This window comes from Syngnathus floridae, chromosome 1, assembly GCF_059516105.1.
Source record: "Syngnathus floridae isolate MCC-2025c chromosome 1, RoL_Sflo_1.0, whole genome shotgun sequence".
Lineage (NCBI taxonomy): Eukaryota > Metazoa > Chordata > Actinopteri > Syngnathiformes > Syngnathidae > Syngnathus > Syngnathus floridae.
Genome location: NC_142413.1, coordinates 5,600,802 through 5,619,722, shown reverse-complemented (window position 1 = coordinate 5,619,722; position 18,921 = coordinate 5,600,802). Strand labels below are relative to the sequence as shown.

Here is an 18,921-nt window from a genome sequence, read left to right as displayed (position 1 = left end):
CATCTTACTCGGGACGTTTGTGCCGAAAAGTAGCAGAACGACCAGGGGGCGCTAGAGGGAAAGCTAGTGAGGCAATACTGCGCACTAGCTGACAACTGACTTCGACCAGTGCTACTACCGACATTCTACATTTCTACTAGTTAACGTTTAATGCCTCGCTGAATTTTCTCATGAGCGTAGACTTAAAAGCGCATAGAACTACGCAAGTAGGAGTTTTGAGCGGCATGGCAACTTTTGCGTTCCCATTGGCGGAACTTGCCGTCAATCATACCCTGGGGGTCGAGCCAGTAGGCGGGGCTACAAAGTGGCTCTCCAAACTTTGCCCAAGTCCCTCCCACTCTCTTGAGCCGCCCTGCTCGCGTCCTTTGCTCGACTCGGTGGCTAGTGCATCCATTGTGGCCACGGCGCCGATGGGGAAGCGGCGGCGGCGGCGGCGGCGACGACAACCGGCATTATGGAGACGGTGGAGCAGCTCGTCTCCTTCCACCGCATTCAGGTGCAGCTGAGCGGCGGCGCGCCGTGGGGCTTCACGCTCAAGGGGGGCACCGAGCACGGAGAGCCGCTCGTCATCACCAAAGTGAGTCAGGCGTTCTCGGAAAGTTGCTGCATGTTCTCCTGGCCTTTGCATTGTTGCCCAACGTGGCTCGCTTGATTCCATCCCAACTCACTTGTAAACTGTGGAGTTCATACTCCGAGTACTCAATGTAGATGCGTTTGTTTCGTTATTATAATGCACTTACACTGATTTGTTGAAAAACAGGATGTCATTTCAAACTGACAATGGACTAACGTAAAATGACGCTGATTTACCAATTTGGTCTGTAACGCCTGTCAGAAAATCGTCAAAAATGTTGTTTTTCAAAGTAAAAGCTGTGTTTGCAAAAGTTTTATTTAGAAAACACTATGATAATCAATCCTGCGAGAATCTTTTCTGTTGAGAGGCTGAAATTCTGAGGACTTTCACCCTTTGAAGTAAAACAAGCTCTGTAAATAAGCCGTTCTCAAAATAGTTGTCAATTTGATTATTGATTAGTTGTTGATAAATTATTGCACTTCTAATTTTTACTGGCAAACGTGTACAATAGCGGGTTTTGGGACAGTACCACGAAAAATCTTTTCAATACAAAATCACATGCCTCTTTTATGAATTGACGTCATGCTTACTTTTCATATTTTGTCATTTCTTCAAATCAACGGCTAGCCAGCATTACCTTGACTTTCCCAACATGTTCCTGACAAGATCAGGACCTTCTCTCAAGGGCAACGGATGGGAAATACCTTGCGTCTCTTAATCTATTGCATTATTTCTGTTATTCAAAGTGAAGTCAGTTTGAAATTTTGGGACAGATTGGAACTTCAAGTAGCCACCTGTTTTGTTTCACTGTTGGAGAATCTTTCTGAACCATGCAGAGATCCAATCTGTTGACACTGTTGTGTTTGTAAAGTCTGAAGCTGAGCTACTGTATTTGTTTACCGCTGAGGCTTCGAAGCAAAGTCAAGGAACGCTCCAGAAGCTTGGCAGCGTCTTATTGCAGTGTCCTCATGAATAAGTGTGTATGTATGAGTTTGACTGCCAGGAGTCATTGCTGTGGCTGATTGTGTACTTTAATGTCACATGACGGTCTATGGTGAACATTTTGCACAGCCTCCATCTCCATTGACCCGGCCAGCCAGTGGAAAAGCATAGCTCATTCATCTGGAAACTCGCACACACACAGACATGCACGCTGGGAAAATGTGAGTGGGAAAGATAAAAATCAAACTGGACTGTGTAGCTTTTTTGTGTCCTGTGGCGATGTCAAGCTCAGAAGGTCTGAGTGTTTGTGTGAGCTGTTCTGGTTCCGCGTGAGAGTCCAACACATACGCAGAATTTGGTGTGTGTGTGTGTGTGTGTGTGTGTGTGTGTGTGTGTGTGTGCGCGTGCGCGCGTGTGTGTGTGCTGGTGCCCAGCCCTATGAGAGTGTGTGCACTTTGTCTGAGGGGCAGCTTGTGGGGAGGTGGGGTCCCCCAGGCTTTTAAGACAGCAGAAGGATTGAAGCCATTTGGTCAACATTCCAACAGAAGCACAACAAATTGCTGCTGCGGGGTGCGTGCAGACGTCCGTGCGTGTGCGTCACACACCCATCATCAGTTGTGTGACGGCACGTCGGCCGCCGGGCACGTCACTAGCTTGCACAACGTAAACATTTTTCAATTGCCCAACTATTGTCAGTGGTGATGTGGAAAAGATGAAAGTGTGGCAAGATTCCCAATCCCTGATCAGACACACACACACACGCACACACACACACACACAGACACACACACGTATGCATGTACTTCTATCCAAGGGAGACATCGCCAATGAGCACATTCTTCATCTCTCCTTCTGCCGCTGTCAATGTTGACACAAAACTCAAGATTGTGCCAAAGCATTTTTGGACATGCTGGAAGGCGGGCAATGCAGTGACCCCAGGGTGTGTGTGTGTGTGTGCGTGCGCGTGCGTGTTTTAGTTTTTTATTCCAGTAAAAGTAGACCCCAGGCAGTCTTCTGGGTGGTGCCATCAGATAGCAATGCAATTGTCCAGTGTGTTATTGTCCTGACTAAGCAAAAACACGTGATGTCACAGCAATTGTGTACAAACAATAAGCGAGACTGCAAATATTCATGACGCAAATGCACCTTGTGTGTGTGTGTGTGTGTGTTTCATGAATATTGTGCCACACGAGTTGGTTATTTGTCTCTGTTCAGGTGATGTGCATCTTGTCTAATGATTTCTGGACTTTAGTGTGGCTATGTTCAAGTGTGTGTGTGTGTCTCTGGGTGTGTCTGGAATGTGTCTATCTGCAATCTGGAGCCTGAAGCACTTTCACCCGGGCAGCGTCTGGACACAGCGGGCGGAGGTTCCAGTCAATTTGAGGCCCTTGATTTTTTTTGTGTCATTTCAACACGTTAACAATTTATTCCAAAATGACCACAATATAACTTGGACTTTAATCTGGTTTTTTTTTAACTTTAAATATAACAAAAATGTTGTAACGCGTATTTTAATCTGTGATATCGGACTCTATAAAAGCCTGCAGTGATAATATAATTAAATTGACTGAAATTCGATTCAAACCATTTGTGTCTCCGTCGCTTGAATGGCTATTATGTTGTTCTTGCCGTTTTGGCCACCTGGGGGCAGTAGAACCCGGATGCGTATACTGTTTATTAAGCTGTCGCAACTCGTCTCAGCTCATCAGGACGACACTAATATTCAGTCGTTCTTTGCGCAGGACAAAAAACGTGTGTCTTATATTGGCTACTTGTGTTGCTTAGCTGCTTGTGTTCAATTTCTTGCTTTAAGCGTTAAAGTACTGCATCGAGAATGCTAGTTAGCATTAGCATTAAGCTAGTGAACTAACTGTTAAATACTCTGTTTACGTTTTTAGTTTGAAAGTAAAGCTCATCTTTTAGTGACAATTGCTGCTCAATCACATACACACAAAAGAAATAGCACCACTCAGATGGGTTATTATAAATGGAAACACAATTCATAATGTAAAATAATCAAATAAAACAATCGACCGGACATTAACAAACTAATAAGTGCAACTTTAGTTCAAGTGGTATTTCATTTCCCATTAACATTGCTGGTATTGTGATTATGTGCAATTTTGCACCAAAAAAAAAAGAAAAAATATCCTGAGAAAGTTGGGTCTGTGGGTTGCTGCAAAATGTTGCTGTCACCCCTTTTCTAACATGATTCATTCTTGCCGGGAACATTTCCTTTTGGTTGCGCTTCTGCTTTGGCTTTTCCACCAGAGGCCTGCTTTGTCATCCTGTCCTCCCATTTTTCTTGTTGTCATGTTTACAGTTTCTTGCCACTTTAGATGCACATTCCAGGGCGGGAGCTCAGCACTGGTGGCTAAGCTTGGCCAGAGTCGAGATGGAGGTGGAAAATGGAGACAAAACTCTCATTGTGCGCGTAACCTCGCTGACTCCGCCCCTTACCGCGAGAGCCATGGGAGTTGCGCTGAGAACATCAAGTTGGGATTTGTGTTCCGCTCTTTGAAACACACATTTGGATTTTTTAATGTAAACTACAAAAAAACTAAAAAAAAAACAAAAAAAAAACAATGATAATAATTTATAGTGGTTTTTGTTCGCGTATTGATGTGCGCCTTTAAAGGGGTGTGGCCTAGCAAATGACATGTGGTTGGCCATTTAGCATTTGCTCGCAAGTGTTCTCATTTTGAATCAATAAAAAGCCACGAATATACCGGTGCTCACTTGACTGCACATTTGAAGCTGGCTCAAAAATCCAACTTTGGCCTGCAATATCAAGCCCAAAAAAAACAAAAAAACGAAGTGAGCAACGGCGACGGCTCGTAACTTGTGGCCGGTTCCTACTCTGTGAGCGTGGGAGCTTTTCCTTTTTCCATGCGGGCCCCCTCCCTTCATCCCGTTTTGATAAAGAAGGCCTTGTACGAGGAAGGGAGGAGAAGCTCACACGGCTGTGAGCGGAGGGCAGAGGTCCAAAGCGTATTTGTCCGATGTGCCGCGGTTCCTCTCCTTGTTCTCAGAGGAGGCCTCACCACTTTGAGGTCTTCTGGATTGTCTGAGGGCGTCTTTGTTAGGAGCCAAACGCTAACAGATGTTCTTCTTCTGGATGGCTAATGGGCGTTAGAGCGCCACCGCAGGACGACTTGTAGTATTTTGAAAGCAAGCACTTTATACTAGAGGTGTGGATGTTGGCACTTGGTGAAACACTCGTGACTTGACTTGCTCAAAGCGTCTTTTGTCATCGAAGATGAATAAAGATGCATTAATCCGTTCCGGGCGTTCCCCCCTCTCAAAAAAAAGAAAAGGAAAAAAATAATCTAGCAGCATCTACTGTATATCTGTTGCACTGCTCCTTCTGCGAGGAGTACAAGACAGACAGACAGGCGGACGTACTGTCAATTGAGACATCTGAATTCCTCAGCTCATTAGTACGTCACCAAGATAATTCTTTCTTTGTAGAGGATAAATATAGTGAGCACAGTTGTTGTCTGTCTACATGTGTTGCTGCACCATTGTATCCTCAAAAACAAATAAGCTTCTGCCCCTTTTTCCGTTTGTGGAAAGACCCGCACACACACACACACACACACACACACACACACACACACACACACACACACACACACACACACACACACACACACACACACACACACACACTGTTGACAGACTTTGTCCAAGCGAGAATCTATCATTTTCTCGGCCTTGACCTCACACTAATGTCAAGTTTCACTTGCAGCCTTTTTGCGTGGAGCCACCGCCTTACACATACTACATAGACAAACACACACACACATCTGCACTTTATGGTTATTTCAGTGTGTTAATCCGATCTGTCTGAGCACACAAACGCACACTCATCAGACTGGTGGGGATTGTTAGTGATGAAAGAACCTCTTGTTAAATACAGTTAGATGAGTGTGTGTATGTGTGTGTGTGTGTGTATATCAGGTGATTGTTGAGTGCTGACAGGTTGTGGCCAACGTGGGATTTTTCCAGGGTACAATCATGGGAAGTTAGCCGTACACACGCACATGCACATGCGCACGCGCACTCACACACAACAAGGTGAATTTCTCACTTGGACTTAAATAAAAATGAAGTGTGTGTGTGTGTGTGTGTGTGTGTGTGTGCGTGTGTGTGTGTGTGTGTGCGTGTGTGTGTGTGTGTGTGTGTATAGAAAGTGCACAGAGCAGTTCTTATTCTCTGTCTCACTTTTTCAAATGGCGAACGTGACCTCACCCTGTCTGCATGCGCACGCATTGTAGAGGAATGTGAGTTTGTGCATGCCATCTGAAGATGCGCCATGAAGAAAGGGAAAGTTGCCATGGTGACGGTCGGTCACCTTCCAAATTTTTGTGAGGGTAACTTTTCCCGGTGTGTGTGTGTGTGGTCCAGATCGAGGAGGGAGGCAAGGCGGCCCGCTGCGAGAAGCTGAGAGTGGGCGACGAGCTGATCAACATCAACGGCTCGGCCCTCTATGGCAGCCGACAGGAGGCGCTCATCCTCATCAAGGGCTCCTACAGGATCCTCAAGCTCGCCGTCAGGAGGTAAAATCACCTCCTCCAACCCCAAGGAGCCATGAATGAGTGTTAGAAAAGCTCGGTTTTCATATTCCCCATTTTTCCAAACATGTGCTTTTGCGCTATTTGTTTTGATGAAATTATTGCCAGGCTTACTCGGCGAAGCTTCAGTCATTGGCTGTCTGGTTGCAGAATGAACCTTTTGCAAATAAAAAGTAAAACTGATGTTTAATGCTCATTCATAATAGCCATTTACATTTTTGATATGGTTTTCTGTATGTTAAACTATTCTCCAAAACATTTGTTTTTTTGGCTGTCTGGAGCAGATTGATTGGATTTGCATTATTTCGATTTGGAAATTTTGCTTTGGTTTTCATACGGTACGCTTTTAGTCTGACTTTTTGGGGCAGATGTGTCACAAAAGCCTAGATTTCACTTTATAAATGATAAAGTTAGGGGGAAAAATGATATGTAATGATATAATATATAATTTGATTATACGTAATGACAATGTGTTATATAGACGCAAAACAAACCTGCTTTTTCAAAGCTGTTAGAGTCAGTTGAGTTTGCAGAAGACGCGCGCAAACCCTCACACAGCATTTTGGATTTTTACCCCATGATGTCAGCGTGGAAAGCCAAGCTCCTCTTTTGCAGGAGGCTTGGAAATGTTTTTCGATATTTCTTTGTTGTTGTTGTTGCTTGGGGATTTTGTGTGCGTTTCTGGGCCGTTGTTGACCAGATGAATTCTTGAATGTTGTGATGGACATTTGGTCGCAACGTGTTCCCATCAAGCATCTTGGTTTCCCGACAGAAAGACGAGCCGGCGGGAGGCTCGCAGGCTAAATATGGGGAAACCACGAGAATTCCAAGTGCCGGCCAGAAGCTCGGGTGGACGGCGGTTTATGTTTTGGTCCGTTTTGGGTTGGATTTCAGCAAGGAAGCTTTTTTTGTACGTGCTTAAACAAGTCAGTGAGGATCAAGAATGCAAAGTTTAAAAAAAAAAAAAAAAAAACGTTCATGTTCTTTCACTATGTGGGCTTCCTCCCACATGATTGTGGTCAGTTGAACCTTTGGCTCTTTCGTAATTCATTTTTCGGATGAGAAGTCATCGTAACCGTTTTGTTGCCATCACCTGGAAATGTTCATCTCGCTGCCTTTCCTGTTTTGCCGCAAATGGACATTCCGCCACTTGTGCGCAATTTCCTCTTCTTCCCAAAGTCGTATCCTGTTCAACTTTGGACGTTTGTGGGAAGCAAAGTAAGATGGCAAGTCGTACGAAAACTGTAGAATACAGTAGATGAACTCAATTTAGAAATAATATTTTTTTTACATATATTTTCAAGCTCTCGTACATTTAAAAATACATTTTATCATCTGTACGACTTTCATTTATTTTCTTGAATTCACTTTTAGCCTCTGATCAAACTGAGTTCCATTTTTAATTTTCAAATGGCACTTTAAAATGGAAGAAAAATCACAACTAGCAGAGTCGCAGCTGGTGGCAAACCATCAGCTGGTTTGCCTTGCACTTGCTGACTGCCGCTTATCTGTTGTTAGCAGATGCTGGTTCACTGCACCACAAAGACTTTTGCTGGCTCACATTCATGCATAATTGTTTGGGAGTTTGACTGCGCGCACACACACACGCACGCACACATGCCGTTGTTTAGCTGTAGTGCCACCGGCTCTCCGGGGACCAGTGCAGGACTGAGTGCCCTGCCAAGAAGCTTGCAACACAATAGTCTGACCCCCACTACTGCCTCCCCAAACCAACAATACACATTCTTGGGATTCCTCGAGACCTCTTGCTCACTCACTCGCTTACTCAGTTCAAATTTACTATTAAAGTAAACTTAAAAGTGAATTTTTGCTTGAGTCTGCTGCTTTAATGCTAACATATAACAGAAAATGCCATAGGCAACAATGAAAACCCGTGAAGCAAGAAATATTTCAAGGTCAGAACGGATTAGTGGAATTTTCATTCATTTCAGTTGGGAGAGTTAATTTGAGGTTCAAGTGTTTTGAGTTACGGGCACTGGCATGGAACGGGTTCTACTCGTGTCTCAAGGTACCACACTATTTTGTTCCCATTCATTGACGCCAAACAGTTTACAATTGCTTGCATTTTTCCTGGTCTGTGTATTTTTATATATTTTTTTTAATCCAATCAGATTGCCACCTCTGTGTTGCCTTCACAAGCCATAGTTGTGGCTCATGTAATGTAAATTATTTTCTTAGTAGGACTAATAGTTTTTTTCAATGACCAATCATCACACACACACACACACACACACACACACACACACACACACACACACACACACACACACACACCACAAGAGCCTTAAAGCAAACAAATGGTAGGCGGCAACACAACGGCAGCAAGCGGAGGAGGTGAGCTTGTTTAAGCTTTCCCGCATCAGCCCTTTGAAGGCAACGTGCGGAATGTAAAGAATCTGTCAAGCAACGCGCATGTACGTAACACACATCCTCATGGAGTCTGCCCAGGAAATAGTTAAAGGCCACTAATGACCTCAGGTTGTTAGTTGTAACTAACCGTCCAACACACGGACCAAGTTTGGTACGCTGGAGGTAAACTAAACGCAGCTCGTTTCAAAATATGCTGAACACATTTTCAAAAAGAGGCTTCGAGATAGCCAGTGACGCTCAAACTACAGCATATAAAATAATCACATGACTTTGCTTTAGATCAATCAGTTTAGCTTCATGCTAACGTGCTATGCAAAATGCCATAGAAAGGCTAAGAAAGGTAATCTATGTGGCAGCTTTATAATGTTTTAAGCAACAGATGTTGGAACACAAAAAGTACAGCAGCACAGGTAGACAAACAACATAACAATAGTCCTTTTATTTATGACTGCGAAAAAACGATCCGGTACCCGTCTCGTTACTTTGGTCGGTCTCATTCGAATGAGTGCAACTGTTCCCCTTCAGAGCTCCTCTTTCAGCATATGTTGTTTTTGGAATGGAAAAAAGCCCCCTCGTCTGTCACCTTTCCTCAAAGCCATTTAGGAGGAGGAAGTACCTCCGCATTTTCCTCCCCATCAAACAATAACAGCACGGAACCCTTTGCTATTATTTTAGCGGCGGTGCCGTACTTTATCTGCCCTCCACAAACTTCCTCTGGGACTGACTCACGCATCCTGCGTACGAAGGAGGCAGATGGGAGAGAGAGAACGAGAGGAAAGGGCGGGAGCGAGAAAAAGTCACATTTTGGAGTGAGAAGAAGGAGTGAGGAAGAAGGGACAAGGATGGAGAGAGCACGTGAAAATGTTTGTCCGGCCTTTCCCGCTTAGTCCGGAGCCGGCGGCGCCGCGACCTCCTCGTCGGGATCCCCTTTTTCCGAGACCCCCCCTTGGTGGTCCCGGCCGGGCGCTCCGGTCCAGTGAAAGGAGGAGCTTGAGCCCAGAATCCGGGATCTCAGAGGCTTCATTGTTTGGACGTGGAGAGCAAATGCGTTGAACTTGACATTTGCCTTTGGACAGTTCCGTCATTCTGGTGGATTTCCGCGTCAACGTGATCCAGTTCTGTTGTGAGCAGCAAAATTTCTTATCGTCTTTGTCTGGCCGCTTATCTTTTTGTCTGGCATTGGCGGGCGAATGTAACGTGTGGCTGTGAGTCAGATTAGGCGCCTCGCGATCGACCTTTGCGTTATCGTTCAGCTGTTGCTCCATGAAGTGGCACATTCCGGCAGATCCTTTCTCAATGTGACGCTTCTCTTTTGATTTCCGTCATCATTTCAATTCTCTTGTCCAGCGTGGATGCGCTCTCAGCTTCTTTGTGGAACTGCCGCAAAAGTCTTTTTTGCAATGTTTCATCGGGATGCAGCGAAGGCACAGACCATAGCCAGCGTGCATTCATCGGCAGAATTTCTGGAACTTTCCAGAAAATAATTCTTCATTTAGTTAGTACTTGAATTTTCAGTAAGTGATATTTTGCAATTGTTTAATTCCTGCTTTCTTCCAGACGTACAAGTTTGTCACCGGAAACGTTTCTGTTTTACGCGACACAATCCGAAAGGCTTTGCTTTGCTTTCCTTGTTTATTCCTCATGGTGCCAACATCCGGCATTCCGTCGCCCCCACCCCCCCCCCCCCCCCCCCCCCCTCCAAGCACGGAGGTCATTGTACATTTCACTGTCATGACGAGCAGAATTGCCACGGTGCGATGCTAAGGCGGCATGTGTGACTCCAGGGAATATGGTAGGTTAATGTGTAATTACACATTCACCACAGTAGGTGGCAGCGAGGGTCTCATCTGCGCATCGAACAAGTTATAATGCAATTCAGTAAGGTTTATTATGTAATTTCCCCTGAAGCTTAATATCCCGAACGTTTTGTCACCATTTGCTTCTACCTGCTTGTCTGTGCAGGCGCAGCATCCCACACATCAGACCTCCCTCCTGGCTTCCGATCGAAGTGCCCCCTCCTCCTCCGCCTCCCCCGCCGTGCCTCCCTCTCCCGGCCGACTCCCCCCCGCTGCCCCCGCCTCCCGCTCCACCTGCCATGCAGCCCCACCCCTGCGCCTGCACGCTAACCTGGAACACGAGTGACAACAGGTGAGCAACAACAGAACTTAGAGTGGCACATCTTGGATGCAGTACCACTTTACGCCACAATCGGATGGGCAGCACTGAGCTTTAGCGGATGTTAATGCTTTGGAATTTAGGGCAAAAGGAAAAAGCAGCGAAGGTCCCCAACCAAACTGTACTGGTTATTGTTACCACAGAGCAGAGAAAATGCATGCCCGTGGATTTTCTTTGTATGCTGGTTGTAAGTGTTGTGTGTTAAGTAGCACTCATGTAAAGGTTTAGAACAGCGGTGTCAAACTCATTTCAATACAGGGGCTACTTCCACCCAAATGTTATAGCCTGATTAGCTTTTGTATCAAGAAAGGTCCAAGTGCATTCTGAAAATATACTCTTTTGTTCTCTAATTGCAGTGTACAATTAACAAAAATATTTCCATTGAATCTTGTATCACAGCCACGTTTCAGAATGTCGTTTTAGTGGTCATCAGTGCACCATCTAGTGGACAAAATTAGCAACAACAGTTCATTTTTGTGAAAAAGTCGTTTGTGTTCTGTCCTCACGGACCAGTTTTGTCCCTCGCTCTGTACGTTTGACACCCCTGGTTTACAAATACTACACTAATGCGATAAACTGGGCTTCACTGGACTGTTCTGTTGGACTCGTGCCTCATTTTGTATTTTGCCACCGCCAGTAGCCAAATCTCACTAGCGTACGGTTGACATCATCGCGTTTTAATCCCACGCAGGAAGGCCCTTGTTCTATTTATAACCCTCTAAGCGAACACTTGAGTGTGATAACCAATCAGAAAAGTGAGCTGTTCTTTGTCTGTCTGTTGGCCAGGCAATGAGGATTTCATTTGTTTTGCATTTAATTGTCCCACCGGGGCTGCAGTCGAGTGGACCTTGTGCGTAATCATTCCATCCAAAGTGTGTTGACATCTCAAGCGACAACGTTGAGAGCGTCTGCTCGGGAGGATTCATATTTGGACAGTCCGGACGGCCAATGTGGTGAATCACTGGGATGTTGCGTTGTCAAAACAACAACAACAAAAAAAACACGGCTCCAAATAGTCTCGCGTATAAGTATGTGTTTTCAGACGTGTTTTTTGCAGGGACCCCTTACATGGGATCTTGGAGAGATCTTTTCAAAAACGCCAATTCAGCGACACTACCACTTGTCGTGAAAGTTTATGTATGTATGTATGTATGTATGTATGTATGTATGTATGCATGTATGTATTTATTTATTTTTAAGTCAGATTTATTTGTGCCCAGGAACGATTGCAAAAATAATCTTTAGCTTGCAGACCACCAGGGGTCCAGGTACCCTGGTTTGAAAACCACTTACCTAATTGATTTCCACACCCAAACCGTGTTTTCCAGTTTATTCATTCATTTGTTGTATTCTATTATTTGTGTTATTAACTTGTGAAGTTGAAATGTTGTTCCCTCAAAGGAAATGGGAACTTGACTGAGTCAGAAAACAAAAAATAGACTTTGTCTTTGTTTTGCAGCCTCTGATAGGAATCAATTATTTCATACTCCTCTTTTAGACTCACTTTAGATGGCAAAAGATGTGTGTGTGTGCGCGCACAATGGCATGCGACTTCCAGACCAAGTGGACAAAGAGAGGAAGAAGTCCAGCAAACGGCGCTTTCTTTGTGCCGTGCACACAAGGCGCACGCTGGAAATGTGTTTGGTGCCGCTGCGTCTGTGCCAAGCGGCTGGCTTGCATGTTCCCCGTCGTGCCTCATTGGCCACGAGTGACTGTCATTTCCTGTCCCTGCTCCTGTCTCATTTCCTCTCTTCCTCCCACTGTTGTGCAGGTCAAATCTATATACACAGACCAAACTGTCCTTTTTATTTAGCGAGAAATAATAATAAGAAATGTGTGTGTGCATTTATTTACGGTATGTTTAAAAAGTACATTAATTTTATTATTTTTTTTAATTTATTTTTTTTTTTTACCAATCTCCTCAGTGACCTGCCCATGCAGTGGGGCCAGTTGTGCAGACCTTACTCATCCACTGATCGGAGCAGTTCCCTGGGCTCCATGGAGAGCTTGGACACAGCCACGCCCATCCCGCAGCTTTACTCCGACTCGCGCAATTCGCCCGTAGACCAGACGCTCTTCAACAGCAAGAGAGACTCGGCCTACAGCTCCTTCTCCGCCAGCTCAAACATGTCCGACTACGGCGCGGTACCTCTCAGGCCCGTTGACGTATGCTCCGCCGACGGCTTCCCGCAAAGCCTGGCGCCGACTCGTCCGAGCTCCGCCGCCGCCGCAGACGGGCGTTTATCCGACGAGGCCCGGGCCGAGGCCCGGGCCGAGGCACAGCGGGTGGGCTTCAAGTTCAGCTCATTGAACAGACCCAGGCAGAAACCCAAAGAGAGACCCTCGTCGTGGAGGGGCGGAGACTTTGACCTGATAAGAAATGGAGAATGCAGAATAGCAGCACACGGCAGTCCCGCTCACTCTCCAAACAACGACCACAGTCTGGAGAACAATCCGGGTTGCCCTAATCTTCCAAACCAACGTTGCGCTTCCGCTCCGACTGATATCGCCTACGAGGAAACGGCGCCTTCTCCGACCAATGAACCGGGAACTGCTAGCGGCTTCCAACAAGTCGAAGAAAGCAGCCATTTAGAATGCATCTACAGTCAGAGCGAATGTGAGCTGAGTGACAAGTTGGACGCAACCGTTCGTCAGCTCCCTGTGGCCTCTGACGGACCTGCTTCGTTCCCTTTACACGCTTCAGTGGAGCTTCAGGAGGAGTCGCAAATCAATCATTCCGCTTCTACTGGTCTTCAGTGGCAAAAAGACCCCGATAAGACACAACTTGGATGTTCACAGCTGACTAGCAATAACTCCTCGCCGGAAGCTTACAGTCATCCTTGTAGTCGGTGGTCTTCAGCATCTCCAGATGCAGCGGAGAGTCAGGAACGTTGCCGGGAGCCACCCAAGAAATGGGGGCAAAGCTGCTGCTCCACTCCTGAATCTGTGCTCTCGGAGGAAGGAAGGGGAGCCATCCAACATCTCCACCCTTGGGGCCGCTCTGTGAGCGCACCTGAGGACACAGTAGAGCCATCAACACAAGGCGGGGTGGACCCTGCTGACCAAATGCTCGGAGGAGATTTTGAGCCTCTTAGTGCGGCCGCAAGCGTCGACACTTTACTGGAAGAGCAGAGGACAGATGAGAGAAGAGGTGAAGTCAACTTAAATGTCAGTGACGCTACGGCGAAAAAAACAAACTCTTCGAGGAACCATCGGAGAAACCGTCGCCGTAGCGAGCGCTTTGCGACCAACCTCCGAAACGAGATCCAGAGAAAGAAGGCCCAACTTCAACGAAGCGCTGGCCCAGGAGGGTTGGTCTCTTGCGGGGAAACGGTCCAGGAAGAGGACGGTGCAGATCTCCACGAGGAGTCTGAAGACCCGGACGCTGAAATCAACAACAGCCAAACCAAAGTGAAATTTGGTGCACAAGATGAGAAATCAATCAATTCGGTCAAACAGAATTGCGACGATTCAGTATCTACGACCACATCCGTTCAAATTATGGACACGGGCGTTCCCAATTTCCGTGTCGGCGTCCGAGTGGTGGAGGAGCCGGCTCCGGCCGGCAAGGCCCGCCGCTGGCGTTGGACTCCCGAGCATAAACTCCAACCGGAACCCAGTAGACTGTATGGCGTCGTTGGCGAGAGCGTGTCGAGGCACGGCGTTTGCGCCTTCACTTCCGCGCCCACCTGCGCCCACTCTGCTTCCTGTTCCCGGATGGAAGAGTCCGACATTCTTCCTTTTGCAGATAGGAGGAAGTTCTTTGAAGAGACCAGCAAGGCGTCCGGACTTCGGAAGTATCAGGAAGGGAGCGAGCGGGGCCCGTCCACAAACCAACGGAGGCACTCCTACCAGGGAGAAAAGCCGCGGCATTCAAACGCAGACCAAGACAAAAGGCCGTCGGTGTGCGACAGACAAAAGAAGATGGAGCGCGCGCAGAGTAAAGAACGGGAGGAGAGCGCTCGGGACAGAAAGAGGGACGACACGTCGCGAGAAGTTGAGATGCAGTGGGAGAAGGAACGACAGGAAAGGGAAGTGGAAAGAGAAAGGCTCAGGGAGAACGAGCGACAGGAAAGGGTGAGACTGTGGGAACGCCAGGTGGAGCTCCAGTTGGAGAAGGAAGGAGAGGAAGAGATGAGAAGGCAAAGGAAAGAGTTTTGCAGGAAGCGAGACGGGAATCGTCAAGACCACCATCTGAGCAACGGCGGCCAAGTCCAACCAACATTGTACCAGGGAAGGAGGGACATGCCGACACAAGTGAGTGGGACCGCTTCTAATTTATCATCACATATTTGATGTTTACAAAAAACAAGAAAACGCCATCTTTTTGTGTTGTGATCACCTGGTAATGTCCTCCCAGTATCCTGCCCAGCAACATGAAACAAGCAAACTGAACAGAAAGTACAGCCTGACGGAGAGGTGAGACATTTCTTTTAGGTATTCGGTGACCTTTCTGCAAATGTGCGCTCACGGCTATCTTCTCTGCCTGATTGTTCCCGAGTGACTCCCAGGAGAATTAGAACGGGTGCTCGGGGTTGTTGAGGGCTCGGCAGGAAAGCCCACTCCAGTCATACTTGGCTGGAATCATTTTCAAGTGTGGAAAGCAAAGCAATCATCCAGACTTAAAAAGGAAGCCTTTGGCTGGATGGGGGATTCCGCTTTATTAGAACGTGCACTCGGCTTGTTTTTCCCTGATCTTAATCTAAATGCCAGGAAGTCGGTCTCAACCCAAACAAAAATAGCAATTTGTTGAATAAAATCAGAGTGAAAATCGGAGGCCTCTTTGAACACATTTAAATTTCTCAAAGTATTCTATGCGCATATTCACAGACCGTCGCTCGATATGAATAAAAACAATTCTTATCCCGTATTGTGTAACATCACTTTCGGGAGGCTAAAAGTCTCTCTGGTCCCCACCTTTTGTCAAATAAGAGACCAAGTGTGCTTGCTTCAAGCTGTTTATGAAATAATAGCAAATGAAACATTGTCGATGTAACCAAGAAAAAAATATATCCTTTTATGGAAGAAAAGTCATCATGCTAACATGAATCATTAATCATTATAAATCTTCGAGACAGTTGATTTTTTATTATTTTTTTTTTTTTATGAGAAGGGGAGGCGGGGCTCCATGGTATACTTGGATTTTTGTCGGTCCATCTGAGGCATGACTCAATTTGTTAATATTTTACGCACGTGGCAGAGACTGCACCGGCTGGAGACGGGAGTCGCAGCCTGCGGACGGCATCGGTCTGCATCATCAGCCATCGTGGATCCCGGGACGGGCGAGCGGCAACAGAAACGATTGCAACGGACACGCGGCAGCCCCCCTCTCGCAGTGGGGCCGCACCATGTCGGAAAACGATCTCCATACCGGTCAACGCCGGTCACGTTCCGTCGGCCCGATGTTGAGGGAAGTGGAGGAAGGAGCGGACGTGGCGGAGGACCCGCTGAGCCAGAAGAAGAAGAAGAACCCACCACCGAGGCCCCCGCCGCCCAAGTGGGAGCAGTTCCACCGCAGGCGATCATCGCACCACACGCTATTTGCTTCTTCTTCGACCGCCCCTCCGCAACATCCCTGCACGGAACCGCCCTCGGAAGAGCAGCGCTTTTCTAGCGCCGAGCCGTCCAGGCAGAGGTCGTATAGCCTCCCGCCGCAGAGGCAGGAAGCGGCGGCGGAGGGCTGCCCACGTTGCAGCTGCCACCAGCCTCGGACTCCGGATGCCGCCTTCGCCCACATCCCGTCCGATCGCCCTCACTTTGCTGAGCTCTCCTTTTCCATCGCCCCACCCAGTCCCATGTTCTCCAGGCGGTCCTTCAGGCCGGTGATGCCGACCTACTTGGACCACCAGCACGAGAGCGAGACGGCAGCCCCGCCTGCACCTCAAAACAGGTCCGCTAAAATATGCTCACTTATTCATTTGCTAGCCTGAGATTGTTTTCATCTTGTGTGTCTTTGCAGTGATGAGATGTGGAATTCTCACAAGCCACCATCCGGACCTGGAGCTGAGTGGGAGCGAATTCTGTCATCCGGAATTCAAAGCGACTACACGCTTCCACTTGCTGTGGCAAATGGACACCTCAGTGGTGTTTTACTTCCTGAATCCTTCTCTGTGCTGAACCACAAGCAACAGCAGCAGCATCAGCAGCAGATGTATGTCCAGAGTGTTGAGCCACCAAAAGTCCAGGAAACCGGAACCGAGTCGGAGACCACCCTCAGCCCGAGTCCCACCCACAGCCTGGAGGCAGAACTGGATGTCCCTTTCGAAACGGACATCGACGACTTCCAGGAAGACGAGGGACTTCCCGCGGAGGAGGAGCCGCTCACCAGCGAGCTTCCTTGCTTCGCCTTGCCGGCCACCGTCCTGGAGACGGACATCGACACCTTAACTGAGCCGCGGGCCGATCCGGTGGGCAGCGTCCGGACGGAGTGCAGCTCCGCGGAGGAGGAGCCGGAGAGCGGCAGGGAGAGACTGAGCTTGGAAGAGCACAGCGGTGAGGGAGAGTCGGGTACGGAAAGCTGGAAGGGGGCCTTCCACAACACTGATAGCTTGGACAGGTAAGCAAAGTTGAGTCTGGGAAGAGAAGAATATCCCGAGCTTTTTGTTATATCGCATCGTCCTCCCCCGTCAGGCAGTCCGGCGCGAGTTCCAGTTGCTCCTCCTATTACAGCACGTCGGCGGCCAAGGCCCAGCTCTTGTCCCAGATGAAGGATTTGACCGACCGAGAGCGGGAAGAAGACGACGAGCTTACCTACAAGGTGAGCTACCTCGCCGTCACCCGCTGTCGCTCGGCAGCCCGTCTTAACCGCTTTTTTTTGGGTGCCTCCCCTTCGGTCCACACGTGTAGAGACAGCTGATGGAGAGCCTGCGAAAGAAACTGGGAGTACTGAGGGAAGCCCAGCGGGGGCTTCAGGACGACGTCCGGGCCAACGCGCAGCTGGGGGAGGAAGTGGAGGGCATGGTGGTGGGCGTGTGCAAGCCCAACGAGGTGGACAAGTTCCGCATGTTCATCGGAGACCTGGACAAGGTGGTCAGCCTGCTGCTGTCGCTCTCGGGGCGTCTGCTGAGGGTGGAGACGGCGCTGGACATGCTCAACCCTGAAACTGAAGATGATGAGAGGGTGAGGAGGTCATTCTCAACAGATGGCGGTCTTCTCAACCTCCGCTGGAGGGAAACTCAATCCAATCTTGCGCTCCTCTGCCTGCTCTCTAGTTCTCCCTGCTGGAGAAAAAACGCCAGCTCATGAGGCAGCTATCTGAGGCCCAGGACTTGAAGGACCACGTCGACCGCAGGGAGCAGGCCGTCAGCCGGGTTCTGGCCCGATGCCTCTCTCCCGAGCAGCACCGAGACTACAGGTAGGAGGAGGGTCCCGCTTCTGCTCGATGGCTCCCACCTCATGTCTGCTTTGTGTCCCCTTCAGCCACTTTGTGAAGATGAAAGCGGCCCTGCTGGTGGAGCAGAAGCAGCTGGAAGACAAGATCCGGCTGGGAGAGGAGCAACTGAGAGGGCTCAGGGAGAGTCTGGGGCTGGGCCTCGGTCTGGGATTGGGAATGTCCGTGGGATATGGACATTACTGACTGGATGAAAAAAAACGTTTCTCAGGTTGCCATGCAAAAATTCAAACAAGATTTCCAACGTGTGGGAAGTTCAGTCGAAGCGCTACACGGAAGCAACTGTGCTGCTTTGAAAGACGACTTGATATCAGCGAGACGCTCCGCTCGTGGGTGTCATTCCACTACCAAAGAAAAAAGGCCAGACTTTTTGTGTGTGTGTGTGTGTGTGTGTGTGTTTTGATGGTGCTTTACATGCAATTGCAGTTGATTTGTTTTGTTACATTTGATTTGCTGCGCTGGGTTTGACACTCCGCTCACGTAAATGTATAGAAGATGCCCCGTGTTGATAATGTATACATTGTGTGTGTATATAGATTTGAATCGGGCTCCAATGGCCGGTAAGAAATGCTTAGAAAATGAGCAGCTGTCTGAATACTGATGTATATTTTTTACTTTTATTCATAAACTGCATAAATCTACTCAGTTGAACTTGACTTTTTTTTTGTTTGTTTGTTTTTTTTTTGCTTTGATGTTTTTGTTTGTTTTGGTCATCATCCATTAAACTTTATCCAAGTGCCCACTATGCTTTTTTATCGCTTTTGTGTTGGTTCATTAAACTGTCACGGAAAACCAAAACGCTTTCATTTGAATGTAAATATGGTGTTTGACTTCAATTCTTCCTTCCCAGGTGTGTTTGTCAGCGAGTGCTG

At 47.7% G+C, this 18,921-nt stretch overlaps 1 protein-coding gene across 1 annotated transcript; it reads left to right on the top strand.

Moving 5' to 3' along the window:
- Window positions 1-343: 343 nt before the first annotated feature.
- Window positions 344-18,794, top strand: shroom4 (shroom family member 4). Its single transcript, XM_088368512.1, has 11 exons — window positions 344-577; window positions 5,927-6,078; window positions 10,447-10,632; window positions 12,585-14,916; window positions 15,020-15,078; window positions 15,860-16,549; window positions 16,619-17,215; window positions 17,290-17,416; window positions 17,506-17,778; window positions 17,871-18,013; window positions 18,079-18,794. The coding sequence occupies exons 1-11, from the start codon at window positions 455-457 to the stop codon at window positions 18,233-18,235; spliced, it is 4,839 nt and encodes a 1,612-aa protein (XP_088224638.1). The 5' UTR covers window positions 344-454; the 3' UTR covers window positions 18,236-18,794.
- Window positions 18,795-18,921: the final 127 nt, after the last annotated feature.

What these genes read in the sequence shown, in the direction of transcription:
- shroom4 (XM_088368512.1), top strand. Translation starts at nt 455, where the DNA reads ATGGAGACGGTGGAGCAGCTCGTCTCCTTCCACCGCATTCAGGTGCAG. An exon ending in CTCAAGCTCGCCGTCAGGAG is followed by an intron (nt 6,079 to 10,446) that starts GTAAAATCACCT and finishes TTGTCTGTGCAG; the next exon opens with GCGCAGCATCCCACACATCA. An exon ending in GGAGGGACATGCCGACACAA is followed by an intron (nt 14,917 to 15,019) that starts GTGAGTGGGACC and finishes ATGTCCTCCCAG; the next exon opens with TATCCTGCCCAGCAACATGA.